Genomic DNA, 23,711 nt, shown 5'->3' with positions numbered 1-23,711 from the left:
AAAATTGTGATTAGTGAATATTGTAATTTATGTATGGCAAATAAAAATTTAACAATTTAAAGTCCCTATTCAATATTTAAACTTGTACAATAGATAAATTAGTGTAGCTCTGTATTTTTTTCTCCTGTTATTGTTTAGACCAGTCTTGTAGTTTGAGTTTACAGAATGTAGAGAATACTGTTTCTATAGGATGGAAAAGGTTTTATCTGCTCATCTTTTACTTTCTATAAAGGATTAAATCAAGAATAACATGTTTAATATTTTATTATAATTACTTATTTAATGGACAAATATTTTAGAATTTTTAAAATTTTTATAGACTAGAAACTTTAGAATAAAATGTGGTTTGTTTTGGTTGGATCATCAAAATATTAGTGTACAACACCAGGTGTTAGCAAACAACTGGAATGCTCATAAAGAGCTAGAGGGGGTGTTAATTGGTTCAAGCATTTTGGAAAATGTTTTAGCAATATTTACTAAAGCTGTACATATGTATGTATATATATGTATATACTATGACCCTGCAGTTTTACTGCTTCCAGTCATTTCAGATATACTCCATCATAAATAATAAAATCTCTTTAAAATTCTTTAAACGTTTGTGATCCTTTACTCCTTAAGAAGACTCATAGTTCTTTATTGAACATCAGAGTTCAAAATTTTCAATTTGATTACATTTTATCTTTTTGTTCTACTCTGTGTTCCTTTCAGGCATGTTTTCTCCTTATTTTTCGTCTCTTATCCCTGACTTAAAATATTCTGTCTCCTTGCTATTTATCTATCATAGACCTCCTTGTTGTCCGATAGAGCTTTCAGCAGTTATGGTATAATCTCTAACTATGTGGTCCATTATTGCAGCCACAAGCCACATGTGCCTAATGGGCACTTGAAATGTGGCAAGTGTGGCTGAAGAACTGAACTTTATTTATTTTTAATTTAGCTACATGGGGCTAGAAATTAATATATTGAATAGTATTTGTCAATATTCTCTTCCTGACCTCTTTAGCTTATTTCGATTTCATCCTCTCTTCAAGCCTAATAATTTGTGTTACCCAACTTTTTTTTTTTTTTTTTTGCTTTTTAGGGCCATACCCTTAGCACATGGAAGTTCCCAGGCTGGGGGTCGAATCAGAGCTGCAGGTTCTGGCCCACACCACTGCCACGTCCATGCGAGATCTGAGCCTTGTCTGCAACCTACACCACAGCTCACAGCAATGCTGGATCGTTAACACACTGAACTAGGCCAGGGATTGAACCTGCATCCTCATGGATACTAGTCAGGCTCTTTTCTGCTGAGCCATGACAGGAACTCCTGTGTTACCCAACTTTTAGACCTTAGTCATATGTTAATTTTTATTTATTTTATATATTTTAAATATTTTGGCATATATCTTTGTTTCCTTATTATCCTGTAAGCTTCTGAGTAGTGAAGGTATTTTATTTCTTTTTTTAATCTCTTTCACCACTTTTTTGATCAAAATTTATAATCAGAAAATATTTGTCAAAGGGGCTAGTTACCTGCAAATGGGGAGGGTCTTCAAAAATGTCATTGAAAATCTAGGGTATTGGGAAATTTGGAGGTTTATTTGTCAAGAACACAAAATGGAGTTAAAATAAGAGTGGAGCAGTAATTTAAAATCTTGAAATTTAAAATCTAGTATTAACTCATTACTTTTGTGAACTTGGACAAATTTCTTAATTTTTTCATGTAAGTTTGTTCATCTAAAAAAATAAGAGATGAGGAGTCCCCATCATGCCTCAGCAGAAACAAATCTGACTAGCATCCTTGAGGACGCAGATTCAATCCCTGGCCTCATGCAGTAGATTAAGGATCCAGTGTTGCCTTGAGCTGTGGTGTAGGTCGCAGACGTGGCTCAGATCCCACATTGCTGTGGCTATGGTGTAGGCCCAGAGGCTATAGCTTTGATTCAACCCCTAGCCTGGGAACATCCACATGCCGTGGGTCCGGCACTAAAAAAAAAAGAAAGATATAGTTGGTTTTTAAGTCTCTTCCAACTAAAGATTCTTAGAAGAAACATGCCTTCTTGAATTGAAAACTGTTAACAGTGGGGATTAATGTTGGTATTTGTTTTATTTTATATTTTAAAAAGTTTAAGAGGGGAAAGTACACGTTGAAATGCCTAGGTTTGAATTGTCAGTACATTCCTCTGTGTAGTGAAATACCAAGATGAAAAATTATATGAAGATCTAATAGGGCTATGAGTGGGCAAAAAATAGGAAATGAGCTTCTTTGTAGCAAACTGTGAATACATGTAAGGGAAAATAAAATTGTGTTTGAATGATTATGTATTCTAAATGATTAGTTAGAAATCCAGGAATAAGATTTAGGAGAAAGTGTCAACTTGTTTTAGTGAAGGAAAACAGTATCAGAAGTCAGAACTGAGATTATTTTCCCTGCAATGCCAGTAATTAGCTCTGTGACAATAAGTGGTAAATTTGAAAGGGTATTTACTTCTGCATGCCGTAACATTGTCTCTTGACACCTTCAGGAGTAGTCCATAAACCAAAGAGAGCACTTGTACTCTTTCAAAAGACCTAGGAATAATTTCACTATGCCTTTTATCACTATTTACCTATTCAACTGGCAGAAATACAAGCTTTGTTTTCTGATCTTCTGAACGCACATCTTCATACTGCTTTGAACAGCTTCTTGTTTGACATATTTCTCCATCTTTCTCAAATCTTTTTCTTTTTTCTTTCTTTTTTTTTTTTTTTGGACGCATCTGGAGCGTGCAGAACTTCCCAGGCTAGGAATAAAACTTGAGCTATAGCAGTGACAATGCCAAGTCCTTAACTTCTAGGCCACCAAGGGACTCCCTCCCAAATCTTTGTATTATGCTCCAGAGAGCTTCAGCCTCTGTGACTTGCAGACTTCCCTATGTATGCTTACTTTCATCCTCTTCTCCAAATTTAAACCTTCTATCTCTGCCTTAATTGATAACTGTCTGGTCTTTAAAATTATTTTGTACCCTCTTGTGAGGGGAGTGCTGTATCCATACACATACCACATCTATTAATTGTGGAAAGATAATGGTTTAGCATCTTCACTCTCTCATGCCATTTTTTCTTATTATTCAATGAATTTATTACATTTATAGTTATACAATGATCATCACAATCCAATGTTATAGGATTTCCATCCCATACCCCCAGCACATTCGCCCACCCCCCGAACTGTCTCCTCTGGAAACCTTAAGTTTTTCAGTCTGTGAGTCAGCATCTGTTCTGCAAAGAAGTTCATTCCGTCCTTTTTTCAGATTCTACATGTCAGTGATAGCATTTGATGTTGGTGTCTCATTGTCTAACTGACTTCACTTAACATGATAATTTCTAGGTCCATCCATGTTGCTAAAAATACTGTTATTTCATTCCTTTTAATGGCTGAGTAATATTCCATTGTGTACATTATATGTACCACATCTTATTGATCCACTCCTCTGCTGATGAACATTTAGGTTGTTTCCAGGTGTTGGCTATTGTAAATAGTGCTGCAGTGAACATGGGGGTACATGTGTCTTTGTGAGTCATGGTATTCTCTGGATAGATGCCCAGGACTAGGATTGCTGGATCAAATGGTAGTTCTATTTTTAGTTTTCTGAGGAATCTCCATACTGTTTTCCACAGTAGTTCACCAGTTTACATTCCCACCAACAGTGTACTAGGGTTCGTTTTTCTCCACACCCTCTCCAGCACTTACAGTTTTTAGACTTCTTGATGATGGCCATCCTGGCTGGTGTAAGGTGGTACCTCATAGTGGTTTTGACTTGCATGTCTCTAATAATGAGTGATGTTGAACATCTTTTCATGTGTTTTTTGGCCATCTGTATGTCTTCTTTGGAGAATTGTCTGTTTAGATCTTCTGCCCATTTTTCAATGGGGTTGGTTGGTTTTTTGGTATGGAACTGCAGAAGGTGTATCTCTTTGCTCAGTGTTTCCTGTATGTTATCCATCTTTGCCTCCAGTTTATTTCCAATGTCTTGCATCTTCGTCAGCATCAACAGTCTAAAGTCTTTTTCCTGGAGGCTGAGAATCTCCTCATTGCTTAGCTGATTTTCTGGGGTTTTTCCTTTCTCTCTCATCTGAGGTATAGTTCTCTGTCTTTTCATTTTTATAGGTTTTTGGTGTGGTGACCGTTTTACAGATAATAGAGTTGTAGCCTCTCTTACTTCTGGTGCCCGCCCCCCTTATGGCTGAAGTCCATATGGGGGCTTGCTGTAGTCTTCCTAATGGGAGGGGCTGATGCCTGCCCACTGGTAGGTGCAGCCGATTCTAATCCCTCTGGTGGGTGGGGCTCAGTCTCTGGATGGGATTAGAGGCAGCTGTGTGCCTGAGGGGTCTTTAGGTAGCCTGTTTACTGAGGGGCGGGGCTGTGATCCCACCTGGATTGTTGTTTGCCCTGGGGCTTCTCAGCAGCTGACTGATGGGTGGGACCAGATTTTCCCAAAATGGCCACCTCCAGAGAAAGGCATGCTGCTGAATATTCCCAAGAGCTTTGCTTTCAATGTCCTTCCCTCACACTAAGCCACCTTCACCCCTGTTTTCCCAGGATGTTCTCCAAGAACTGCAGTCAGGTTTGACCCAGATTCCTATGGAGACTTTGCTTTGCCCTGGGACCCAGTGCACGTGAAAGTCTGTGTGTGCCTTTTAAGAATGGGGTGTCCGTTTCCCCCAGTCCTGTGGAGCTCCTGCACACAAGCCCCACTGGCCTTCAATGCCAGATGCTCCAGGGGCTCTTTCTCCCAGTGCCAGATCCCCACACGTGAGAATTTGTTGTGGGGCTCAGAGCTCTCACTCCTGTAAGTGAGTCTCTGTGAACCAGTTAGTTTCCAGTCTGTGGGGCTTCCCACCTGGGAGGTATGGGTTTGTTTATATCGTGAAATCACCCCTCCTACCTCTTGATGTGGCCTCTTGATCTTCTGGAGTAGGATATCTTTTTTAAGGTTTCTGGTCCATTTGGGTGAAGATTGCTCAGCCTTTAGTTGTGAATTTTGTTGTTTTTAGGAGAGAAGTTGAGTTCCAGTCTTTCTATTCCACCATCTTAATCCCATCTCCCCTATATTATGAAATTTTTTGAAAAGAGCATCATATTAAAACCACAGAAAGCAGAAGAAAAATAATCAGCAGTAATGAAATTCAATGAAGGCAAGTCTTGGTTCTCTAAAAAGACTAATAAAATCAATAAACCCTCTGTAATTTAAAAAACATGCAAATTAATGGATGTAATAAATAAGAGGATATTTTATAATCTTGTAATCATAGGAAAGTCATAAAATTTGATGTCAATAGATTTGAAAATTTAAATGAATTTCTAAAAAATGCAGTTTACCAGAATTAACGCAAATAGAGAATTTCAATGATCCTGTGACAAAGAAAAAGTTCATAATATTAAGCCTTCTGACAAAGGAAACTTGAGGCTAAGTGGTTTCATTTTTGAACTATACCTAACTTTTAGGAAAAATTATGCATATATATCTTTACAAATTCTGCTAAAGAATAGTGAAAGGAGAAACATATCTAAACTTGTTATATTAGACCAACATAACCTTAATACAAAGTAAACAAAAACTTCTCAAGGATATTACATGAAAGAAAGATAATGGTATCTTCCATGGCATGTGGAAGTTCCTTGGCCAGGAACTGAACCTGCATTACAGCATCAACTTGAGCCACTGCAATGACAGCCCTGGATCCTGAATGAGCTGAACCACAAGAGAACTCCAGAAGGAAGATAATGGATCAATTTCTTTCATGAACATAAATGCAGAAAATTATTAAACAGTAACAATCCAAAACCAAATCCAGCAATATATTAAAAAAGATTTAATCTTTATATTTTGAGGTCAGCTGATTAGCAACCTTAATTCCAACTGCTATCTTAATCTCCCTTTTCCATGTATTATAACATAGTCACAAATTCTGGGGAATAGAACATAAATTGCTTTAAAGGGCCATTATTCTGTCCTGTTACATACATCTCAGCCAAGCTGCATTTATTCCAAGGACGCAAAGTTGTTTAACATAAATCAATCAATGTAGTTTACCACATTAATAATAAAAGAAGTGTATGTAGACGACATGATACTATATATAGAAAACTCTAAGGACTCGACCCAAAAACTACTCAAACTGATCAACAAATTCAGCAAAGCAGCAGGATACAAGATTAACATTCAGAAATCAGTTGCATTTCTGTATACTAACAATGAAATATTAGAAAAGGAATACAAAAATATAGTACCTTTTAAAATTGCACCCCAAAAAATCAAATACCTGGGGATACACCTGACCAAGTAGGTGAAAGACTTATATGCTGAGAACTATAAGACATTAATCAAGGAAATTAAAGAAGATTCAAGGAAATGGAAAGATATTCCATGCTCCTGGGTTGGAAAAATTAATGTTGTAAAAATGGCCATACTACCCAAAGCAACCTATGGATCTAACATATCTCCTATCATTACCCATGACATTTTTCACAAAATTAGAACAAACAATCCAAAAATTTATATGAAACCACAAAGGCCCAGAATTGTCAAGGCAATTCTGAGGAACAAAAACCAAGCAGGGGCCATAACTCTCCCAGATTTCAGGCAATATTACAAAGCCACAGTCATCAAGACAGAGTGGTACTGGGACCAAAACAGACATACAGACCAATGGAACAGAATAGAGAACCCAGAAATAAAACCAGACACCTATGGTCAACTAATCATTGACAAAGAAGGCAAGAATATAAAGTGGGAAAAAGACATTTTTTCAGCAAGTGATGCTGGGAAAACTGGACAGCTGCATGTAAATCAGTGAAACTGGAACACACCCTCACACCATGCACAAAAATAAACTCAAAATGGCTTAAAGACTTAAACATAAGATAAGGCACCATAGAAGAAAACATAGGCAAAACATTCTCTGACATCAACCTTACAAATGTTTTCTCAGGCCAGTCTCCCAAAGCAGCAGAAATAAAAGCAAACATAAACAGTGGGACCTAATCAAACTGAAAAGCTTTTGCACAAGCAAGGAAACAGTAATACACAAAAAGACAAATTACGGAATAGAAGGAAATAGTTTCAAATGATGCAACTGACAAGGCCTTAATATCTAAAATATGCAGACAGCTTATATAACTCAACAGCAAAAAAAGCCAACAACCCAGCTGAAAAATGGGCAAAAAACCTGAATAGACATTTCTCCACAGAAGATATACAGATGGGCAACAAGCACATGAAAAAATGCTCAACATCACTGATTAGTAGAGAAATGCAAATCAAAACTACTCTGAGATACCATCTCACACCAGTCAGAATGGCCGTCAATAATAAGTCCACAAATAACACATGCTGGAGAGGGTGTGAAGAAAAGGAAACCTTCCTGCACTGTTGGTGGGAATGTAAATTGGTACAACCACTATGGAAAACAGTATGGAGGTAACTTAGAAAACTACACATAGAACTATCATACGACCCAGCAATCCCACTCTTGGGCAATCATCCAGACAAAATTTTCCTTAAAAAAGACACATGCACCCGTATTGCAGCACTATTCACAATAGCCAAGACATGGAAACAACCTAAATGTCCATTGACAGATGAATGGGTTAAGAAGATGTGGTATATATACCACTGGAACACTACTCAGCCATAAAAAAGAACAAAATAATGCCATTTGCAGCAACATGGATGGACCTAGAGACTCTCATACAAAGTGAAGCCAGTCAGAAAGAGGAAGACAAATACCATGTGATATCACTTATATCTGGAATCTAATATACGGCACAAATGAACCTTTCCACAGAAAAGAAAATCACGGACTTGGAGAACAGATTTGTGGTTGCGAAGGGGGCGGGGGAGTGGGATGGAGTGGGAGTTTAGGATTAATAGATGCAAACTACTGCCTTTGGAACAGATAAACAATGAGATCCTGCTGAATAGCACTGGGAACTCTATATGGTCCCTTATGATGGAGCATAATAATATGAGAAAAAGAATGTATACATGTATATATGACTGGGTGACTGGGTCACCTTGCTGTACAGTAGAAAACTGACAGAACACTGTAAACCAGCTATGATGGAAAAAATTAAAATCATTGAAAAATAATAAAAGAACGAAGTCAAATAAGCATAATAGGTATAGCAAAAACATAAAATCAACATTAATTTAAAAAAACAGCAATTTAGAATATATAGAATCATCCTTAATCTATTAAAAGATGTCTACAAAACAGCAACAAAACTAAATAACAAAACAAAATAACAATAACAAAAACCCTGTAACAGGCATTTGGTAAAATGTTGAAGCTTTTCCCTTTTGGCTCAGGAAAAAGATGATAATATTCTATTTCTCATTGTATAAAGGTTCTAGCTAATGTCATAAGGGGGGAAAAGAAAATTAAAATTAAAGATTAGAAAGTAGATAATCATTTCTCACATATGATAGATTATATACATTTAAAAATCTTTATAGGTTAGTGGAGATTAGAAAAGTCTCCAGATATGGGGTCAGTATTAAAAAATTGACTTATTTTCTATATATATGATAAGAAATTTGTGCCATTTCCAGGGTTGTCAAAAATATATGCATACAAATGAATCTAACAGGATGTATGGCTTCTGTTGTAAAGGTTATAAGACATTATTAAGAAGCATTTTAAAATCCTGAAGTAATTGGAAGGTACACTATGTTAAGGGATAGGAAGGTGCACTGTTGTGCAAATATCAGTACTTCCTGATATATGTAGCCTCCATTCTGGTCATATTCCCAATAGGGGTGTGTGTGTGTGTGTGTGTGTGTGTGTGTGTGTGTGTGTGTGTGTGTGTGTAATCTGATAATCTGATTCATGATAATCTAACGGAAGTGCAAAGGGCCAAAAATAAACAGCATTTTTGAAGAACAAGGTAGGAGGACTTGGCACTATTGGATATCAAGACTTACTGTGAAGCTACCATTAAGATTAGCTCTAGGTAGACCAGTGGAATACTGAAAGGCCTCAAAATGGATTTAAAAACATATAGAAACTTAGTTTATGACAAGAGTGCCTCTGGAGAACAATGGGGAAGAATAGTCTTTTCAGTGAATGGTGTTGAAATAATATATAAGAAACTTGACTGCTACCTAACACCATTTATAAAAATTGATTCCATGTCAATTATGGACTAAAAATCCAAAGCAAAACAACAAAGTTCAGAGATAATATAGAATATCATACTTATGATCTTAGTATATCAAATGATTTAGAAACCTATGCTTTCATACTAAACCTAAAAGAAAAAGACAAATCCAGCCACCTTCTCATAAAAAGATGTCAAGAGAGTGAAATAGAAAGTGACACAAGAGAAAATATTTGCATCACAAAAAACCTTCAAATGTCTCATATCCAGTGTTACTACAAATAAACCCTAAAACAGCAAATGGTAAATAGAAGGTGGACAAGAACAGTGAATAGGCACTTCTCAAGTGAGAAAAATCCAGGAGATAAATACATGAAAATATGCTTAAACTCTTAGTAATTGTGGAAAACACAAAACTGTAGTAATTCATCAGAATTTACCTACAAGAATAGCTAGAATTTAAAAGCAGTATCAAGGAATTCCTGTTCTGGCCCAGCAGGTTAAGGATCCAGCATTGCTTCTGTAGTGCCAGGGGTTCTATCCTCGGTCCATTGTGTTGGGTAGAGGATCTGACCTTGCTGCAGCTTGGATTCAATCCCTGGCCTGGGAATCTCCATATGCCATGGGTGCAGCCAAAAGAATGAGAGTGAGAGAGGAGGAGGGAAGGAGGAAGGAAGAAGAAGAACAAGAAGAGAGAGAGAAATCGGAGTTCCTGTTGTGGCGCAGTGGTTAACGAATCCGACTGGGAACCATGAGGTTGCAGGTTCAGTCCCTGCCCTTGCTCAGTGGATTAACGATCCAGCGTTGCCATGAGCTGTGGTGTAGGTTGCAGATGCGGCTCGGATCCCGAGTTGCTGTGGCTCTGGTGTAGGCTGGTGCTACAGCTCCGATTCAACCCCTAGCCTGGGAACCTCCATATGCCGCAGGATCAGCCCAAGAAATAGCACAAAAAAAAAAAAAAAAAAGAAATAACACAGTATCAAGTGTTGTGAAGATGTGGAGCAGCATTAGCCTCTTAGACTGCTGAAAGGAGTAAATACATTTGTACAGTCACTTTTGGAACAGTTTGACATCATCTCCTAAAGTTCAAGCTGTGCATGTCCTTCACCTAGCTGTTCTCCTTAAGTATATTTCCAACAGAAATGTGTACACCAAGACTCTTATACGTGAATGTTCATGGTAGTGGTATTCGTAAGAACTTCAAACTAAAAACAACACGTGTACATATATCAGCGTTAGAATGGGTAAATAAATTGTGGTATAGTTATACAGTGGACTATCATACAGCTTTGAAAATATACATCCTATAGTTACTCAAAGCAACGTGGATGAATGTTACAAATATAATGTTGATTGAAAAGGGCAAGACAATAGTACATAACATGTTTATTTATATGAACTTTGAAAATCAATAAAAAGTATAGTGTTTAGAGTTACCTGCTTAAGATGTTTAAGTATAAAAAAAAAAAGAAAATGTGTATTGTAAGAGTCATAATAATGGTTAACTTAAGGAGGAAGGAAGCAAGGGTGGTTGGGGAGGAGACCAAAATGTTTTGTTTATTAAGACCAGGCAATGTTTTATTTCTTTACATTAGCTTACAAGTTTGCTCAAATTACTGAGCTGTGTGTGCAATTTTGTATATCTTTTCTATGTCTTTCATATTTTACTCAAAAAGATTTAAAAATGTGGAAAGAATGCTGAATAAACAGGTCAGAGGATTTCATGCAAAAGTTTGTTTTTAAAGCATGTTGATAATAACACTTAAATGTAATTAGATTTATCCTAAGCTTCCATTTGGCAATGATTAAAATTCAGTAAATAATAAATGTCTTCCTTCAATAACCATTGTTTACCAGTAGGTAAGTACAAGCGGTGCTCACTCTGTATGGTAGTATGGGACCCAAAAAATAAGTATTCAAGCTAAAACTTTATGAAATTATCTTAATCAGTGGGAAAAAAAATACAGTCAAAACATAAAACTGTCATGTGTCAGTTATAAAATGTATAGGGAAATGAAATAAATGCTAAAACAATTTAGTGCCATGTATAGGGAAATGAAATAAATGCTAAAACTAACGATTTAGTGCCATGTATTATGAAACATTAGAAACAATTAGAATTATAGTGCTTTATTTCTTTGTAAAAAACTTACCAAGAATAGTTTGAGCAGTGCTTTGCCTTCTTGTATAACTTAGAAAAACAGAGCGAGCAGAGTATACATCTTTTCTGTGCCTTAGCAAATTGTCTTAATCTTTTCTACTAAATTTGGATCAGCTTCTAACATTTTATCCTTTGCACTTGCAATGTCATGAAATATCTCCAAGAATTCCTTTATTGTGAAGTTGTTTTTTGCTATTGCCACTTCTTCTGAGACATCTTCCTTTTTGTCACAACTACTTTCCTCATTTATGTCAATAATTTCACTAAATTCCTCTGACTGCATACCTAGTGTCTCTCAAACAGTGCAGTGGCCGCATTCCCACAATTAATTGTTTCTTCTGCTATTCCACTTACATTCAACTTGAATTTCACTCCAGTGTTAACCATTTTTCTTTTCTTCTCTACACTTTTATCTTTGTTGGCCATTTCCCTCTTTCAGTTACCATTTTGTAAAATTTCACATGAGTTTATTACTGGGAAGCAAGAAGGTAAACCAGCTACATGCTTTGCTGTCCGTAGGCAAACTGAGTAACAGATGAGAAGTGTCCTGTCACCAACAGACTTAAAAGCAGTGATGTGATTGGTCACTGATCATGATGTGCATCTCTTATTAACATAGTGATTTATGAACTGAAGTGCCAGCAAAGGAGTTTGTATTTATGTAGTTACAGTTAGTATACTGTGGTAGGTGAAATTGGAGCCATGTTGTTGGGGGACTGGTATTTATTTAACTCAACTGTGGAAGCTGAAATTTCTGCATAGGGAAAACCTGGGAGGTGAGGACTGACTGTAATTCAAAGAATTTGAACTATTGATCAGTTAAATAAAGATTTGGTTGGTTTTGATGAGATTACGGTTGTGGGTCTACCTGGGTATTTGATTTCTGAGCTATTGAATGCCTGATACATTTTATGTGAAAATACAAATTTGATACTATTCTTGCAGCTTCTTTAATCCTCTTAGGTACTTCCTTAGAAAGGACCTTTCATACTAACTCTGTAGAACAAAATCCCTTGTAGTAAGTAAAATCAGTGGTTTTAGGAGAATAATGGTGATTATGATTTTGAGTTCACTGTGAAGCAACAAACATTGAAAGTAAGTTTTTGAAAAATTATTTGATATGATGTTGACATTCTGATAACTGAAGGTAAAAAAGGGGTTAAATCAGTTTTGACACATTTAGTCAGGTGACTCTGCTTTCACTATTCTCATGCTAGCAAATATTTTCTTGTTAAATGTGAAAGATAAGGTCTCTGTGTTGGTTGAAATTGAAAAATATTAATTTATTGTTTGATTTCCTACAGGTGAACTGGCACAGAGGTTGATCTCAAGATGCCATTAGTGAAAAGAAACATCGATCCTAGGCACTTGTGCCACACAGCGCTGCCTAGAGGAATTAAGAATGAACTGGAATGTGTGACCAATATTTCTTTGGCAAATATAATTAGACAGCTAAGTAGCCTGAGTAAGTCTGTTTATATCAATTAAAAATAATACAAACAAGAATGTTATGCTTTAGGATATTAAGATGATATTCTTGTGACTAATTTTGGGGTGGGGAATATTTGATGACAAGAGCACAAAATTATCTTGAAAAATATAATCATTTTAAATAAAATTGAGTTTTAGAATCATTTCTTCTTCCCCTGCATGTTTCCACTGGGAAAGGGAAATAAGGACAGAATCTTTAGGAACAGAATCACATTATGGATAAAAATTACTGAGATTGTTTTTGAAATATTGTTTGATCGGAGTTACCACTGTGGTGCAACAGGATCGGCAGCATCTCGACAGCACCAGGACGCAGGTTCGATCCCTGTCCCAGCACAGTGGGTTAAAGGATCCAGCATTGCTGCAGGTGTGATGTTCGCAACTACAGCTGCAATCTGATCCCTGGCCCAGGACCTCCATATACCATGGGGTGGCTAAAAAAGAAAAAATAAATTAATGAATAAAATATGGTTTGTTCTATGAAAGGCAAAGGCTAGGATTGTGCTTTTGCTTGCTTGTAATTGCTGTTTACTTTTTTAAAGGTTTCAACTATTGGTATTTTGGGATATCTTTCTCTTTGTATATATCTTAGTAGCCTAAGGAAATATTTTTATATTATTTAAATATCTAAAAGTGAATGATGTAGAATTAGGCTGAGGATTAGGTTAGTCAAGTGAATTGTCTAAAAGACATTAGGATGTCAGTCAGGTGTCTTGATGTATAGCATGATATGAAAGTAACAAGTAAACCTGGACTCTGGCATATAGAAGTTAAGCAGGTTAGTTAGATAATAAAGGCCTTTTGAAGGTGCAGGTTAGGGGAGGAGAAGAGAGGCAGTATGTTTCCATTGTAAGATTACAGAATTGAGCTAGGTTGAGGAATTAAATTATTTCCCATTTATTCTAAATTTAATGTTAGAATTTTTTTAAATCCAGTTTATTTTTTGAGTTGATTAGCATTTATTAGACTATATTTCATTTTAAAGATAAGACAATATGTTCTTGGCCTAGATATCTTATATAAGTACTCATAGAATTATCAGCCATACCCACCCATGTAGATTGACTTTATAAGCAGTATTGGCTCCTCTTTTCTTTTTCTTTTAACTCTTCTCCTTTCTTTTTATAATTGAGTACTTAGCACAAGGTAAAAAGATGTTGTTAATCTCTTGATTTGTTTCAAGTGAGAGCATTGGGACATACACATGTAGCCAGAGAACATAAAAAGCTGTATTTAAGGAGTTCCCACTTTGGCGCAATGGGATTGGCCTCATCTCTGGAACCCTGGGACACAGGTTCCATCCATAGCCCAGCACAGTGGATTAAGGATCTGGCATAAGTTACAATTGTGGCTTGGATCTGATCCCTGGACCAGGAACTCAATATCCCACAGGATGACCAAAAAAAAAGAAAATTTATGTTAGAATGTTCTTGGTGAGAGCACTAAATTCCTACATTGCGTGTGAAATGGTTGTAAAAGTAAATTAAGAGGCTATTTGTTCGAATTTAAGTATATTCCTTGTCCCATTTGGTGGTTTGTTTTTTTTTTTGTTACTGGAAGTGAATCACTAACAGTATCTTGTTTATATTTTTCTTCCTTGAGAAATTAATATGGTGTGTACTTTTGAGACAAGTCAGAAATCCTAGAAAGTTTATTAATATATGATTAACCGTATTGTTTAAAGTCATTTGCTAGCACTAATTGGGTTTATTAAAATGTAACATAACATAACTTCATATGAAATTTATATATACTACATGTATATGGGTGCATGTGTATGTAAATATTAAAATACATGTTAAGAGCACAGAAATTACTAATAAATTTGGTTAAAATATTTCTTTAAATTGAAATGAATATGGACCTAATGTAAGCATCTTGTTTTAGGTATATTTTCAATATAGAATTTAGAACTAATGTAATGATTAAGGGTGTCAGTTTTGCAGTACTAACCCATTTCTCACATAGCCTAAAGGTGAAAATTTAAGGAATTTTTTCAAGTCTGATATAGTCCATATAATCAATATGTCAGCAAGCACATGGTCATGTCACAGCCAAACTCTGAAAATAGAAATAAATTAAATACATTGTAAAAATGTTTAGATGCTTCAGACTTGGAATCAGAGGCTTTTTTTCTAAGCAGTTCCTAGAGATTCAGAAAAAAAAACATAAAATATTGTTACAAGGTATAACAATAGTTTACCTTCCTAAAATTAAGCTCTTTGGCAGCTTTCCCACTTGACATGGTTGAGAACCTAGAATTAAATTTAAAAGGCCTCTAGGTAGCCAGAATAAACAAGCCTAAGCACTGAAGACTATGCACTTAAAATAACCAATTGATCCTTTTTCAGACTTGTTTACTTTTACTTTGATACTTCAGACAGGTTTGATGATGTTTCCAAACATTTATGCTTCAGAGCATTAAAAGAGGAGATATGGAGGGAGGGAATAGAAGCAGGCATTACTGGAGCCAACCAAAAGAGGTAGTTTATAGCAAAGGAAAAAGGGAAAAAGCAACATTAAAAACTGGAAGGAGGCCGTTTAATGTAAAAGCAAATATTCGTATGTATTTGAATGCAGTTGTTTCTCATAATCAGTTCATGACTATGAGTCCTCAAGAAAAGTTTAAATTATGTTTAAATTTTTTTAAGAAGACAGGGAAGCTTAGAGTAGATTTTATATCTGACTTTACATCAGCAGTTTTACATTGGTTCAGTAGTTAAAATAATAGTTAATGCCTTAAATAATTCTGAATCACTTAGAGAACTAGGCTATTCAAAATGGTTCTAGGTAATTGAGATTTTCACCTTGGTCCTATTGCTAACACCAGAATCCTATAGCACATGGTAATGAAGGTCAACTTCAGGGCTCAGCATGGCTTGGGGCTGTACATTATCCTGACCTCTTCCTTGCAAAAATGTACGTCCCAGTTCAGTTGTTTTTCCTAGTAGAACAAAATTCTGTTTTATAATAATTACTGAAAACCTGGAGTTCACTTTGTTTAAATTTCTTCTCTTATATCCAGATTTTCCCCATCTTATTGCTAGCGTATTTAACAACCATTGTGACTCTAATTACTTGAGAGATCTTTTACCATTTTCTCTTTCCAGGGCCTTTCTAATGCTAAATATCTTCAGTTCATGAATATAGTTCATGCTGCCAAGATGAGCTGATAGAGTGTACTGTACTTCTTGTGCTCAGTCATAGAAAATTTGACAGATAGATAGCAAAGTAGATGGGTAGGAGGGTGAATAAATAGATCGGCTTGATAAGACATTACATAATAGATAGACAATGAATGGATGGATAACACTGAAGACTTTGCTATGTGATGAAGGTACATGTTTCTTATCCGAAAAGAGCATATGCCATTTAGTTGAAGAGTCTAATGTGATGAACACTGAAACCATTCTGTGAGTTTCAAATAGTGAGCATGTGTATAATTAAAATCACGAGTTCTGGTTTACAGGAACTGAGAAAATGGAGATAAGTATAGGTGAAGTCATTAGAGGAGTCTTGCCGAATGAAATTGAATTGAATTGGGCCTTGAAGGAACAAAAGAATTTGGAAGATGGAGAAGAAGGCATTTCAACTTGCATGAAGAAGTAGCCAAATGAAAGGAGGCAAAAATAAATATATCTTTATTATAATCATATTTATAATAAAATATTAATATACTTAAAATATATTAATATATTTATTTATAATAAAATATATTAAAGGGGCATTTAATATTATAAATATTAAAGGGGGATTAAAGGGGCAAATGACATTGGATATGTATGGTGGAATTTGGTTATAGAGAACAATGTTAGATGAGAGGATTTAGGTTTTAACATCAGAGATAATGAAATTTCATAGATTCTTGAGTAAAGACATAGTATAATGTAAGGTTAGTTGAAATACAGGTACATAACACAATTAGTTTCACATTGCAAAATTCCTTTTACTAACTCTGGGAGGGAAGGAGGAGGTAGACTTGGAAAGTAAGGGATATGAAAAGAGAACAGATGGGGTGTTCATCTTATTCACTGAAGTGTTTTGTCACTTAAAGCTGAGGTGGGAAAGTGTAGAATCTTTTTTAAAAATCTGTTAAAACCCAAGAAACTATAGGCCCTCTTTCCAGAAAAATGCAAATGCATAAAGAATCTGCTTATAATTTCAAGTGATGTACAGATCATAAGTTAAAGATCTGAATATTAAACTGAGTTCTTATAGGGATAAAATCTTCCATCTCTTTATCCCTAACATTTGATGAATAAATGAAAAACTTTATACTTGCCTTTTCTTCTACCTGGGATGCTTCTCTTAATCTGCGGGAGGAACTCTGGAAGTGTCTCTGATACCATCCCACTCCCAAATGTGGTGCTTCTTTCTTTGTGCTCTGTGGCTCTTACCTCATTTTATAATAAGAGTTGTCTGTTGAGCTCCTATCCTGTATCAGGTACTCTACCACCAACCCCTCTGCTTTTGGTCTTCTTTTCTTATAATTTTTTTTTTGAAGGAGATATCTTTATTCCTATTTTACAGGTGAGGAAATTGATGCCAAGGCCTCAAAGTGAATGGAACAAAGATTTGGATTTGTTTATTAAATTGGTTTTCATGTTTATTTAAACGTTTGTTTCTCCCTCTGTTCAAAAATCATCAGTGTCAGGAGTTCCCACTGCGGCTCAGCAGGTTAAGAATCCAACTGTATCTATGAGGGTTCGATCCCTGGCCTTACTCAGTGGGTTGAAGGATTTGGCATTGCTGCAAGTTGTGGTGTAGGTTGCAGACATGGCTCAGATCTGGCATTGCTGCAGCTGTGGTATAGGCTGGCAGCTGCAGCTCCAAGTAGACCCCTACCCTGGGAACTTCCATATACCAAGGGTGTGGTCCAAAAAAGAAAAAAAAATTATCAGTGTCAGAGACCTTCTTTCAATCATTTTTATATCTAGTATCTGCTACATTGTCTGGCAAGTAAGACATTCTCAGCCATTCTGGTTTAGAGAATGCATGTAATTGAATGAATATGTACAAAATTATCCTTTTCTCTTGATTTATTATAAAGATATTAAATTCTAATTTTTTTCCCTAAAGATTATAAAATCTTTTAGGACAGGAATTTTATGCTTTATTTTTTGGTTTCTTCAGTAGGAAATATACCTACCAGGTACAGGCTGAGGCCTCAGTAAATGTTTGTTGATTTAACTGATAATATATTGAAGTGCTTTGAAAAAAGACAGCATTGTTGAAATGTAAACTGGTAAGATTAATGGATTTATTTTATTAGTATTTAGTATTCTGTTACAGGAACTGTCTCTAAAAGCTTACTGTTGAGCTACATTTAACTTAGAATGCTTGTGTCTAAAATGTCTTGATTTAGGAAGACCATCAATTTTTTAAATTCAAAGATACAGATAGTGATTGGCTCATCTCTATATTGTGAGTATTCATTTCTTTATATGTTCTAAATACACTTGAACCTTTTTTAATTATAAGTCATCTAAAACTTCTACCTGGCTTATTTACTAGATAGAAATTTCTAGTAAAAGGATTTACTAGAGGAGTTCCCTTCACGTCTCAGTGGTTAACGAATCCGACTAGGAACCATGAGGTTGCCTGTTTGATCCCTGGCCTTGCTCAGTGGGTTAAGGATCCGGCACTACCGTGAGCTGTGCTGTAGGTTGCAGACGTGGCTCAGATCCCACATTGCTGTGGTTCTGGAGTAGGCCAGAGGGCTACAGCTCTGATGAGACCCCTAGCCTGGGAATCTCCATATGCCACATGTGCAACCCTAGAAAAGACAAAAAGACCAAAAAGAAAAATTTTTACTAGAAATCTTTTTAGAATGGGATTATTTTTGTCTTTACAGTAATGGAATAAAAATTTGCATGACTAGAGGAATACAGTGATTTTATATTTATGATGGTTTTTTTTTTTTTTTAAGAAACTAGAATGAGTTCCCATTGTGGCTCAGTGGTTAGCGAATCTGCCTAGGAACCAGAAAGGTTGCGGGTTGAATCCCTGGCCTCGCTCAGTGGGTTAAGGATCTGGCGTTGCTGTGAGCTGTGGTGTAGGTCACAGATGCAGCTTGGATCCCGCGTTGCTATGGCTCTGGCATAGGCCAGCGGCTACAACTCCAGTTGGACCCCAAGCCTGGGAACTCCATGTGCTGCGGGTGTGGCTCTAAAGAAAAAAAAAGAAAGAAATAAACTAGAATGAGGTGAACTTCCCATTGTGGCTCAGTGGGTTGGGAGCCCAACACAGTGTCTCTGAGGATGCAGGTTTAATCCCTGGCCTTGCTCAGTGGGTTTCTGATCCATGTAGCTGTGGCATAGGCCTGCAGCTACAGCTGCTTTTCGACCCCTAGACAGGGAACTTTGATGTGCTTCAGATGAGGCCCTAAAAAAAAAAAAAAAGAAAGAAAAAGAAAAAATAGAATGAGAGAAAATTTAAAATATCCCCTGGATAAAACAGGAGAGTATTTCCATTTTAGACACAAGTCACCTACCAGAAAATGGTAGAGCTAGTATTTAAAACCATTATTTCCATGACTGGGTCACTTTGCTGTACAACAGAAATTAAAGAAACATTGTAAATCAATTATACTTTAATTTAAAAAAGAATATATACAAAAAAAAATTTTAAAAAAAGGTATTACCCAGGGTGTGTGGTTTTTTCCCACTCTATCACAGTTGGGTTAATTTAGGGTTTAAAGTTTAAACTGGTTTCAAATAATGCCAAATTCATTGAGACAGCACTCTAAAATGTTAAAATTTTGATATTTATCTCTGATCACATTAAATTTTATGATATATGCTTCATTTTTGCTTAGGTAAATATGCTGAAGATATTTTTGGAGAATTATTCAATGAAGCACATAGTTTTTCCTTCAGAGTTAACTCATTACAAGAACGTGTGGACCGTTTATCTGTTAGTGTTACACAGCTTGATCCTAAAGAAGAAGAATGTAAGTTTATTCCTATTGTGTTTTCTTTCACATGTATGTTTTAGGTGAAGAGGGATGAATGTGAGAACAATATTAAACATGAATTTGTTAAAAAAAAAAAAACAGTAATGGGGGAAATGTACTTAATATTAATCAAAGAAATAAGTATATACACACAAACACACAAAATACGAATTTAACCATGCAGTACGTGCTGTAGTAGATCAGTGGATTATCTATAAATGCCATTAGTATGAGTCTCTTGGGTTTTCTACTCTTTTTTTCCTTATTCACCTCTTCTTTTTGTATGCTAATAGCGCCTCATTTTTTGATGTAAATTTTTCAACCAGACTTTTCCTCCATTTTCTTTCTTTTCTCCCTTATAATTTATTTTTATACTTTTGTCTTAGAAATAAAAATCATTTGAAAATTTCCTGAAATTCTTAGGTTTACTTCTGTAAGAATGCAGTTCCTTTTAATATGCTTTTGTGTGTATATATTGCTAAATTGCTAAAATCTGACCTTATTATTTAAATGTTAGTTCCCATTTTTATAAACTTTTAAAATAATTATTACCATTATTTTTATTCATTGTATATGTATATGTGTGTGTTTGATGTGTGTGTGTGTGTATATATATATTCTTTTTCAGATTCTTTTCCTTTATAGGTTATTACAAAATATTGAGTATAGTTCCCTGTGCTATACAGTAGGTTCTTGGTGATTATCTATTTTATACCTATGTTAATCCCAACCTCCCACTTTATCCCCATTCTTCTTGAGTAATCATCAATTTGTTTTCTGTGTCTGTGAGTCTGTTTATGTTTTGTAAATAAGTTCATTTGTATCTTTTTCTTTTTAGATTCCACATGTAAGTGGTATCTTATGATACTTGTCTTTGTCTGACTTACTTAGTATAATAATCTCTGGGTCCATCCATTTGCTGTAAATGGCATTATTTCATTCTTTTTTATGGCTAATATTCCATTAAATATATAATCTTCTTTATCCATTCATCTGTCAGTAGACATTTAGGTTGCTTCCATGTCCTGGCTATTGTATATAGTGCTGCAGTGCACTTTGGGGTTCATGTATCTTTTTGAATTATAGTTTTGTCCAGATATATGTTTGGAGTGGGATTGCAGTATCACATAGTAGCTCTAATTTTAGTTTTTTAAAGGAACCTTCATACTGTTCTCCATAGTAGCAGCACCAGTTTACATTCGCACCAGCAATGTTGGAGAGTTTCTTTTTCTCCACACCCTTTCCAGCATTTTTTATTTGTAGACTTTTTGATGGTGGACATTCTGACTGGTATGAGGTAATATCTCATTGTAGTTTTGATTTGCACTTCTGTAATAATTAATGATGTTGAGCATCTTTTCATGTGCTGTTTGGCCACCTATATATCTTCTTTGGAGAAATGTCTGTTTAGGTCTCCTGCCCATTTTTTGATGGAATTGCTAGTTTTTTTTTTTTATTTTGAGTTGTATGAGCTGTTTGTATATTTTGGAAATCAATCCCTTGTAGGTAGCACTGTTTGCAAATATTTCCTCCCAGTGTATAGGTTGTCTTTTCATTTTGTTATGGTTTCCATTGCTGTGCAAAAGCTGTTAAGTTTAATTAGGTCGTATTTGTTTATTTTTCTTTTTATTTCCATTACTCTAAGAGACAGATCCCAAAAGAGATTGCTGCAATTTATGTCAAAGAGTGTTCTGCCTATGTTTTCCTCTAGAAGTTTCATAGTATCCAGTTTTACATTTACTTAGGTCTTTAATCCATGTTGAGTTTATTTTTGTATATGGTGTTAGAGAATGTTTTAATTTCATTCTTTTATGTGTAGTTGTCCAAGCACCACTTATTGGAGAGACTATTTTTTTTCTCCATTGTGTATGTTCTTGCCTCCTTTGTTGTATTAATTGACCATAGGTGCATGGGTTTATTTCTGGGCTTTTTATCCTGTTCTGTTGATCTCTATGCTGTTTCTATGCCACTACCACACTGTTTTGATGACACTAGCTTTGTAGTATAGTCTAAAGTCAGGGAGCCTGATTACTCCACCTCCATTTTTCTTTCTCAAGATTACTTTGGCTATTTCAGGGTCTTTTGTGTTTTCATACAAATTTTAAAATTTTGTTCTAGTTCTGTTGTTACTTCTCATTTTAAATAACTATATCCCCCCCCAAAAAAACCAACCCAAAATGCTAGTATATAGGACAAAAATATACTGAGATACTAAACTAGGGATATCAGAGTTTTTTATTTTTTGTTTTTTTTAAAAACACTTTACAGGCTGTAATAATCATAGAAACTTTAGTGGTAAAACATTTCATGCCCTGGGGTTCCCTTGTGGCTTAGCACTAACAAATCCAACTAGCATCCATGAGGATATGGGTTCGATCCCTGTCCTTGCTTAGTGGATTAAGGATCCAACATTGCCATGAGCTATGGGTAGGTCAAAGACGTGGCTCAGATCTGGCATTGCTGTGGCTGTGGTGTACGCTGGCAGCTACAGCTCCAATTTGACCCCTAGCCTGGGAACTTCCATATGCTGCAGGTATGGCCCTAAAAAAGCAACACAAACAAACAAAAAACACATTTTAGGCCTTGATAGGATACATTGAATGGTAATGTTTCTCAAATGCCTCTTCCTTTTTTTTTTTTTAAACAAAAAGAAATGAAACTACTAACAACATAATTTTCTCTTATCTACTTAGAGAATTAGTGTGAATCTCTTACAGCCCTGTCTTAAAAGTATTTTTGTAGGAGTTCCCTGGTGGCTCAGTGAGTTAAGGACCTGGGATTGTCACCACTGTGGCCTGGGTCACTGATGCGGTACAGGTTTAATCCCTGGCATGGGAACTTCAGCATGCCATGGGTATGGCCAAAAATTTTTTTTTGTAGAATAATATTTTTATTATAAATGCAAGTCATATAATAGATCTAAACTTGAAAAAATATTGAAGGATATCACTGGAAAAAGCAAAAAGAATATAATTATGGATGTTTTAGTTATTGAGCCAACTTGTTCTGACTTAACCTAATGCCTGAATAAGGAGAGGTGAAAACTTACTATGCCAGCTTTCTACTGCATGCAGAGATAGAAACTCATAGGTCTGGATATGAGAAAAAAAACAAGACAGTACTTAAAACAAAAAAAAACCAGCTTTATTGAGATACATATCATGCACCCTACAATTAACTCATCTAAAGTATATGATTCAATGGCTTTTAGTATTTTCACAGTTATGCAACTCTTACTGCAATCAGTTTTAGAACATTTTTTTCACCCTAAAAAGAAACTCTATATCCAGTAGTACTCACTTCCCATCTCCCATTCTCCCCAGCCTCTAGTAATGACTAACCTACTTTATGTCTCTATGGATTTGCCTATTCTGGACATTTATATTATGTAATTGGAGTCATGCAATATATGATCTTTTATAAATGGCTTCTTTAATTTCTTAGCATAACGTTTTTAATATTTTTTCATTTTATGGAATGTATTGGCATTTCCCTGATGACTAATGATGTCAATCATCTTTTCATTGCTTATAAGCCATTTAGAGACAAGTCATCAAGAAGGAAAGCGGTGGAGCTAGGACTTAAAACCAGGGTTTAAGTGACTTAATGGCAATTTGTGTATCTTTTTTGGAGAAATATCTGTTTAGATCCTTTTCCCATTTTTAATTGGGATTGTTTTTCTTTTTATTACTGAGTTATGAGAATTCAATATATATTGGGGATCCAAATCCCAAATCCTCTGAGTTGCAGTGATTTTCTCCCATTCTGTGGGTTGTTTTTCTTGTTATCCTTTGAAACATTTTTGTGTATATTGGTTATACTTCATGAATTTTTTTTTTTCTTTTAACAGCCGCACCTGTGGAAGTACCTGGGTCAGGGGTCAAATCAGAGCTGCAACTGGAGCCTGTGCCACAGCCACAGCAATACTGGATCTGAGCCGCATCTGCACCCTCACTGTAGCTTACAGCAATGCT

General features: G+C 35.5%; 1 protein-coding gene across 6 annotated transcripts in view; it reads left to right on the top strand.

The window, feature by feature from the left end:
• WASF1 (WASP family member 1) overlaps positions 1 to 23,711 on the top strand; it is a 140,427-nt gene that overhangs the window by 105,577 nt on the left and 11,139 nt on the right. For all 6 annotated transcript variants that reach the window (XM_047762647.1, XM_047762640.1, XM_047762645.1 and 3 more), the window contains exons 2-3: positions 12,596 to 12,756; positions 19,600 to 19,734. In XM_047762647.1, the coding sequence (XP_047618603.1) occupies positions 12,624 to 12,756; positions 19,600 to 19,734 (268 nt within the window). In that variant the 5' untranslated portion in view covers positions 12,596 to 12,623. The remainder of the gene's footprint in view (positions 1 to 12,595; positions 12,757 to 19,599; positions 19,735 to 23,711) is intronic.

Source organism: Phacochoerus africanus, chromosome 2 (assembly GCF_016906955.1).
Source record: "Phacochoerus africanus isolate WHEZ1 chromosome 2, ROS_Pafr_v1, whole genome shotgun sequence".
NCBI lineage: Eukaryota > Metazoa > Chordata > Mammalia > Artiodactyla > Suidae > Phacochoerus > Phacochoerus africanus.
This window is presented reverse-complemented; position numbering and strand designations above follow the sequence as displayed.